The 8,555-nt window shown below is 42.2% G+C and overlaps 1 protein-coding gene across 1 annotated transcript; it reads right to left on the bottom strand.

Annotated features, from left to right (window-relative positions):
• Nucleotides 1–368: 368 nt before the first annotated feature.
• Nucleotides 369–7,803, bottom strand: IL26 (interleukin 26; the record flags this gene model as incomplete). The annotated part of the gene is made up of 5 exons (XM_080350976.1): nt 369–455; nt 541–606; nt 5,597–5,728; nt 7,175–7,231; nt 7,633–7,803. 5 exons carry the CDS (start codon nt 7,801–7,803, stop codon nt 369–371), a joined length of 513 nt encoding a protein of 170 aa, XP_080207102.1.
• Between the last annotated feature and the right edge of the window lie 752 nt (nt 7,804–8,555).

The raw sequence follows: 8,555 nt of genomic DNA on the forward strand, positions 1-8,555 counted from the left end.
GCCCATGGTACATGGGACATTATGTCTGATCTGCGCAGTAGCAGATTTCAAGTTATGCTCATGGATTGTGTCCGGGGGCTGCCTGTGAGGCAACTGGCAGACAGACAGGTCTAGAAGTACATCATCATGCTATAACTGCTCCAGAAGCTGCTCTCGTACTGCAGGACAGGTGTAGCTGCTATGCCAGGCCAGCCATGAAAGCTCTTGGAAATCCCTTTATGCCACTGTGTTACAGCAGATCTCTTTCAGTGGGACAGAGTTACTGCCAGGCCACTTGTATGTCCAGTTCTTGGTTGATTTTTGGGCCATTGGGATAACGATCTGTTCTTAGCACAGAAGCAGTGTATTGTCTGTCGCTTCCTCATTCTTTATATGATGGTTTGTATGTAGGCCTGAATCCAGGGAAGGAGAATATCCAGCTCATGGATGGCCTTGTAGATTCCCTCCTCTCCAAGCTGTCAGGAAGATAAAGATGTTGGAAAAGAAACCACCCACAGTACTTGAACGGTGCAGCTGGAAACCAGCTCCTCCTGCTCTTACCTTAAGAAATGTTTTCTTTAACTTTTTGACAGCAGAAGTTAACCTTGTGGATGGCGCACATGGAAGCTAAAGGGAGGAGAAGAAACCAGAAGAGCTTGTTGCAGCAAAGATGCTGATGTAAATACATAGTGACGAGGAAGAGTCCAACCCACAGTGTGGCACCATAGGACTACTGGTAAAATGTGTGAACTCAGCATTGTTTCAGTATTTACTACAAATGCGTTACTTCACCTGTAGGCTTCCTGAAAGTTGAGCTCACAGCACAAGAAGTTGTAATATGAGTGCCACTATGTCTTCATATTAAACACTGTCTGTTTATCTTGGGGGTCTGTACATCAGCTGCAGTTACAACTTTTGTACAGTGCAGCCTAGCTTTAAGAGTTAAGGCTTTTTAACTTTTAACATCAGAAGGTGAGGCTAAAGGCCAAAGACCTTTGTAAAGCACAGAGGGCAATTTTTCATATTTCTGCAAACTCTCCAAGTGTGTTTATAAAGTTAATTTATGCTTCCCCTGATTTTCCTGTCTATTCCTCCACTCTCTGGTTAATTACAGGCTCATCCTGCACCCTTTTTGTCAAGCTAAATTTTCAATTAAGATCACCAGGAGTTGTGTCAGTAAGACTCTATCCGACTCCCAGGCATTCTACCCAAATCAGTCAACAATGTCATACTTTCAAGTTCGGGTGTCCCTCTACCCTTCCCCCCGCAACCCGGTTCTGTGATATTAGAGGCACGGGCTCCATTATAACTGCAAGATTTAAGTTGGAAGCTGGTTTTGGGAAGGAAAGAGCGGATCAGTTCATCCTACAGAACCCAAAGGCTGAACCCCGCGTTCAATCCAGCCAGCCGGGGCACGGCTGGCAAGGTGAGCGGGTCGGTGCTCTGGTCCAGGCGGCCGCCAGCAGCGGAGAACCACGGAAGACTGCAGGCGGCGGGCGGGCCCGGCAGGGGGCGCCCGGCGCTCGCCCCGCACCCAGCGCTGCCGCGGGCCGCGATGGGCTGAGTCCTGCCCGCCCCCTCTGGCTGGAGGGGGACCAGGGCTGGCCGGCCAAAACCGCTCCGCTGGGTCTTGTGGAGCTGCCTGACAGCTTTCTGAGCAACACAGCTTGCTGACTCCCCAGCGCTCCAGGCCTTTCCAGGGGAAGAATCGTTCTTTCAGGAAAAAAAGATGGAAAAATCTGATTGGAAGGGACCTCGAAAGATCATCTAGTCCAATTCCCCCACTGGAGCAGGAACACCTAGATGAGGTTACACAGGAAGGTGTCCAGGCAGGTTTTGAATGTCTCCAGAGAAGGAGACTCCACAACCTCCCTGGGCAGCCTGTTCCAGTGCTCTGTCATCCTCACCATGAAGAAGTTTCTTCTCAAATTTAAGTGGAACCTCTTGTGTTCCAGCTTATACCCATTGCCCCTTGTCTTATTATTTGTTGTCACCAAGAAGAGCCTGGCTCCATCCCTGTGACACTCACCTTTTAAACAACACGTTTGAAAAGGAAAAGGGCAGAGGTTCTCAAGCCTCTTGAAAAGAGGTGACTATTGAAATGGATGGTTATCCCTTCTCTCTACCTCACACAGGGGTTTGAAAAATGAGCAAAAACATTTTTAAGTTACCTTCTGTGCTTCTTGACATCATCTTGTGAGATGAGAGTGTCAATAAAAGCAACTCTAATTTGTAAACCTTTTAAATCTTCTAAATAGGGCAGTTTGTTCTGACTTGGGTTTTTTTGTTTGTTTGTTTGTTTGTTTTTTGGTCAGTTTTTATGATGCAGATTTCCACATAAATCTTTCAGTAGCAGAACTGACCTTAAATGACTGTGCTGACTGAAGTGGTAATATACATTATAAACTCTATTCTTTCCGCATAAAGAGCAAGTAGACAAATGAGCAAGCAGGTAAGCTTGCTCAGTGCAAGCAGTGCTACAGCCTCTGCTGGAGGTCTACAAGCTCTGCCAATGATGACAGAGCAAAGATTAAAAATCCAGCACCGAATATATTGTCTTTCCATGCTCTCCTCAAATATGAGAAAAAACTTCCATAACCTACCACTGATGTAAGTCCATCCTCAGAAGCAACTTTATACTGTTCTCAGCAATGTTGCTGGCTCAATAGAGCACATGAGCAATCAAACAAGTGTTTGCTGAGGCCAGTTGATGCTGCAGGGGGATGCTCTCAGTATCTAAGGGAAGTATCTGTTCTGTTTACTGTGCAGTCATACGCTAAATGAAAGAGTCTGATTTCACTGCAGAAGAGGGGCTCAGAGATTTTAGTACCTGTTTTTGAAAAACAGGACTTGGGCTCCTAAGTCACTAGAAAACATTAATGTTTCTTTGGACATAATCAAGAACTAGCAGGGTAAGAAACATTATAATATAGCACAAAGTATTTGGAAATGTTTTGGAAACAAATATTGTTAGTATTTTTAAATAGTATGCATGCCTTTAGCTGGCTGAATTAGAGCCTGAGTTGATGAAAGAATATAGGGTGGGTATGTATGTAAAAGTATCGCTGTTTCCCTCAGTTGTATAAAGAACTTTGTGCTTGAAAGATAACAAATTCATCACACCATTATGTTGCTATTGTGGAAATCCCTTCTGATAAACATTTTCTAACTCAACAAGGTAATAAAAATGAAAAATAAAAATGAAAGAGATTATGTAGATGAATGAATTAATTTGCTAATTTATTGAGGAATAATATGATGGACAGATCCAAAACTTGATATTAGCAGAGGATCCATTATTTCTATTCTGTTCACAGGTTCTATTATTCTTTTGCATGATTGTGTATTGTTAGTTTTGAATTAATACAAATACTTTAAAAATGTTAGCTTCCTGAAGTGAGATGTCTGCTAGTAAATCATTTCTCAAAGAGCTAATTTTTTTGTACTACCAGAGGAAGTCTTTTCTCTCCTACTAGTATTTTTTAAGATCCAGAAATGTAAATCTTTATGTTTAGACTTGTGTTGGATAAAACACTGGCATTAATTATGAAAAAGAGAGGAGAAGCTTTGAGAAATGAACAGCATTTTGTCTCCATACAGCACAGAAATGTATTACTAAGTTATATAGCAAGCTCCAGTCATTGATGGTATTTCAGAGTAACTGATATCCTGAATTCAGTCACAGTTGACAGTCTGAACTTCCCACTCTGTACTGTCACTTCTATGCCCAAAAGCTAACTGCAAAACACCAGAATGACAACAGGCTGAACTAACACTGTACTGCTAATGGAATAGAACTCCTGAATGGAAATAATTGAACTAAGGACCAGGAAAACCCAAACAGAACTAATTAAACTAGCTGGCCAGGAAAAAAAGAAAAACAAACAAACAAACAAACAAACAAACAAACAAATCCCTCTAATTATATGCCGAAAATGACACTAATGGTAGGGAATATTCTATTGATCAATTTAGATGTCAATTTAAGTGCTGTCCTGTCTGTGCTCCCCTCCTACTGACTTGCACCTGTAGCTGGACAACTTAAAAAGTCCTTGGTTTTCTTGACAACTGCCAAGATATTAGTGAGTTCTTACATTCCTTTCATAGAAAATCCCAAACGCTAAGCTACTGGAAGAAAATATTAACTCTATCTCAGGGAGGAAGCAGCATTGTCTCATTCAAAACAGAAGACCATCCTAGCTGTCAGGGAGGAAAGATTTTAAGTACATGGAAAATTAACTCAATTTCAGTCAAACCTGCACAGGTCTAATTGCTTTTCCAGATAAGAATGAAATCTCTGTAAAGAATATAATAGCATACAATATTTGGAATTTTGACAGACACAGATAACCACAGCAGTGTCTTGACTGCTGTGAATAATGACCGCAAATTGTGACTGTTTAACGTGGTTTTAAATGCAGAATCCTGAAAGCTGGTGGAGTTTTCTCCCACTGAGATTTGAATATTTTTACATTATACAAATATTCCATACATTATACAAATATTCTAGTTGTGTTCTGAGCTATAGCACTGCAAAGAATTCCCTGAAGCTGCTTGGTTTTGCATTGCAAATATTTGTGTGCATGTAGAACCAATGTCCTTTTCTTTCACACTACCATAGAATTCAGATTAGAAAAAGTTTTAATTCATTAACATTCCATTGACTGCTCATACAGCCCTTACTTTTCAAAATTACTGTAGACATTCACCTGGATATCCAGGGCTATATCTCACCCTAAGTCATGCTTTACTTTATGGTTCATTGTGACTTGTGAGAACTGCAGGTTTAGGGGAGAAAAAAAAACAGCCATAGAACATGAAGTTTTAAGGCACACCCTGTTGTTATTCATCTATCCTTAAAACTAAGAGGAGAAATAACCCACAAGGAACAGTGCTGCTTTAGCACCATAATATGTTAATATGCATACTTGGATGGGCAAAAGTACGCTTTAACTGCTGTCCTGTTGTTATTTACAGGGTGGGATGATGACATGGTGTTGGTAAAATTGATTCTTCCCTAGGACACCTGGATGCCTTGTAGGAACATTTTGCCAGTGGGCAGCGTCACTCCCTGACAAACTGCTCCGACTGTGGGCATAGCCAACACGTGGAAACTGCTCCGATGTGTTTCGTTATTGCAGTTCCTGATTACTGATGAGGCACCACCAGCTCTTTCAAAATTTGTTATGGAGGAGCAGAGGTGACATGTGAGTAAAGATTACACACGTCCAGTGGTTGCACTGTTGAAGAATGAAAGTGTAACCAGTGTTACACTGCTGAAACTTGAGGAGCCACGTTTCTCCCTGTGATTACCCTGTCTCGTTGCAGCTTTGGTGCTGAAAGAGCAGCACAAGGTGACATCATCAGCAGGGAAGTGGCTTGTCTCCATGGTATCTCCAGCATCTTGCCCACTACCCACAAGCTCATTCTGGAAGGAAATGAGTGATATTAAACTCCCCCATTCCCAGAGGGGAAGCCTTTGGGAACTTGGGTCCTTTGTAATGTGGGGCACACCATGAGTCTGAATACCCTCTCCGTCTGCAGAAAAACTGTGAAGGAGACTTTCCCTAAAATGTCAACTGGACAAAGTTAGTTTGGCTCTCAGGAATATACTTACACAGGCATTCATGTTTGCTTCCAGGACCTGGAAGGCACTAGTAATGTACAACCTGTCACGTGCTGCTCCAAGATGACTGAAAACATTTTTCACATAGAAGGAGAGGAGCTGATGTCGAACACTGCAGTTTGTCTGAAAACAAAACAGGTAAAGAATTTCCTTGCAAATCATCTTTGGCCAAAATCTTCAGCCTCACAAAAGTATGTGTGTTTAGAAAGCGTACAATCAATAAAAACATTATTGTGAATTTGATTTTCCCATTGGATTGCTTCCTTTCTTTAAAACAGCTCAAAGTACCCCTGTGGTTTCTGAAGGAAAGGCAGGAGGATGCTGTCCTGTCAGCCAAATGAGTATTGGTAAGATCAGCCATGAACAGAAGTGACAGCAACAAATCCATTTAACACACGAAGAATAAATGGAAGATAAATTGAGGGGTTGTCAGTCCATCTTGGCCAAGTTTTAGGAGTGATTATGGGTGTCATTGTCCCATTCCTCTACATCAGTGTCCCATACCTTTTGAGATGCTGTAGGGTACCCCACCCACCCCCAACTGCTGCTCCAGAAGCAGCCAATCATCTTGTACTCACTGTGTCACATCTACCTGTCCTGTGGGATCTCTTGGATACCCAAAGGTATTTCAAATGGCTATAAGCCTGGTTTTAGTCAATGGAACCAAGTTTCAAGTTCCATTCCAACCAGTTCTCACCAGGAGGGTAATACAGCTACAGATTAAGCCACCCAGATGCAGGTTTCCATTTGTAGATCCCACAGACAAACAAGGAGTCTTCACTTCCAAGGTAATCAATGAGATCCAGGGGAGTTCAAAGGACAGTAGATCTCTGCTTAGGGATAAACTGACTCAGCTAGCCCTGCTAGTTCTCTGCATTAGGAAAGCTAAAATATCTCTCACATTTAGTAGTCACAAACAGACATCCCCAGTTTAGTCTCACTCCCATGCTGAATCGCACTGAGGAACTCTCATCTCCCTCTTCCAGTGCACCTGCAGATGTCAAAGCCCAAAACAGGTCCTTGGGTGTCCTGGCTGCTCTGCAGCACCCCTGGACTACCTTTGGTGACACATACCGTCAGCAGAAAGTGTCTCAAGTGCTGGGACAACAGTGGCCCTGGCACTCATGTGAATGGGCTGGTGCCTGGACAGCATTGCTGCGGAGGGAGACACGCAGCCAAGCGCTGACAGGAGGAGCAAGTGCTACCACGAGCACACTCCTCTCTGAAATGGCAAACACCCTTAAGCCAAATCTCCCGGCAGAACACCACTGCAACCACCTAGAAAGAAGTACGTCCAGACAGGCTTCACAAATCCACCTCTTTCTTCCCATACCATGCTCAAAATCCCCCTCATGTCTCAGAGGAAAATCCCTTCTATGGGGCAGAGATAACACTCTTCCTCTAAGCAAAAGACTTCATTAAATGCATGGGTCTCATAAATGTAATGTCCTTCCCAATTAAATATAAGTTATATTTGTGTCAGCTGTCATTCCTTTTGATCACGCATTCCTATCTCTGCTGACCAAAGGGAAATCAAAGAAAATGGAAAACCAGTAGTATAAATCTTACCATGAACAGCATTTTTGTTGTCTTTTTAAGCAATCTTGTGTTCTTGATGAGATCCTTCTGTAAAATATAATGTGCTAGTATTAATTAACCTAAGCAGAGGAAGGAAAACAGAGTTTTAAGTCTGCTATGTACAAACCTCAGTAGTAATAATAATAATCATCATCATCATCATCACCACCATCATCATCTTACTCAGATGTAGGATGAGCACTTAGCAAACCTGTGTTCCAATCCAAGTCTAGCTACAAACTCTTTCCATGGCAAACTCCTTGGCAAACTCATCCCACCTCTCTATGCATCTTCTTTATTCCCATCTTTACAGAAAGAGTAGCAGCATTACCCTAGTGCTCTCAGGACTGTAGAGATCATTCTGCTTATTGAAGTTTCCAGGTGCTCAGTAATGAAGCTGGTAAAGAAGCATCTAAAAATAAACTTTTCAACTAGTGGGGTGAACTTACAGGAACAGATGATTTTAAACTAGTTGCCTTGATATACAGGTTCTCTGTCACTTGGTAGAGGAGTCCTTTTCGGCAAGTATGCTTTCCTGTAGGCGACTTTTTGCCTTCCGCAGCAAAAAGACAAAGCAGAACTAAAAAACGCCCAGAGCTGAAAATAGAATATACTTTCATCTTTGCTCCCAAATCTTCGTGCCTTTATAGTCACGGCAGCATATGTGATACAGCAAGACCGGTTAGATTATAGAGGTTAACCTAATTTTGTTAACCCTCAAAGCAGCTTCTGTGCTGAGATGCTCATGTAGATAACCTATTGCTTGTGTGCTGGCTGATCAGTATTGTTGCTGTGCTTTTTTATACATCTTGCTCCACTTTCAACAAATTTGACCACAGTCATCTGTGACGTTTTTCTAAATGATATCTCCATATTTACTGGCAGCAAGGTCAAGGTTTCCAAGAAAGAACTTCCCTCTCATGTGAGAAGTCTTCTTTCATTAAAGTGGTGGTCAAGTAAGGAAAAAGTGGTTGAGTTGGTTAATTTGGTTTCTTAACAAAGTATGCCAAATGTGTGATTTTTTAAATTTTCTATTTTTTTTTTTTTTCCCACAAAACCTTATGGTTGCACTTTTCTGGAAGGTAATGGCCCAGAGAGAAAAAAATCTTTGCTAATTTACTCTAAGCCGCATAGCTATCTATAAAGAAGTTGGACTGTACTGCCTTTAAAACTTCACTGTCTGGCCTTTGAGAAGTGTTTCATTTCAGGGTTACAGCAGGTAGTAACAAAGGAGATTGCTGCCTACTTTGATTTCTGTAATTAGTCTTTTGCTGGGGAAGGATTTGCCCCTGTAGAAGCAGCAGGCTGTTTAGAGGGCCTCGGGAAGGGCTCTGCTCAAGGACTGGGACATGCCTTGACTGACAACTTTCCT

Source organism: Nesoenas mayeri (assembly GCF_963082525.1).
Source record: "Nesoenas mayeri genome assembly, chromosome: 1".
Classification (NCBI taxonomy): Eukaryota; Metazoa; Chordata; class Aves; order Columbiformes; family Columbidae; genus Nesoenas; species Nesoenas mayeri.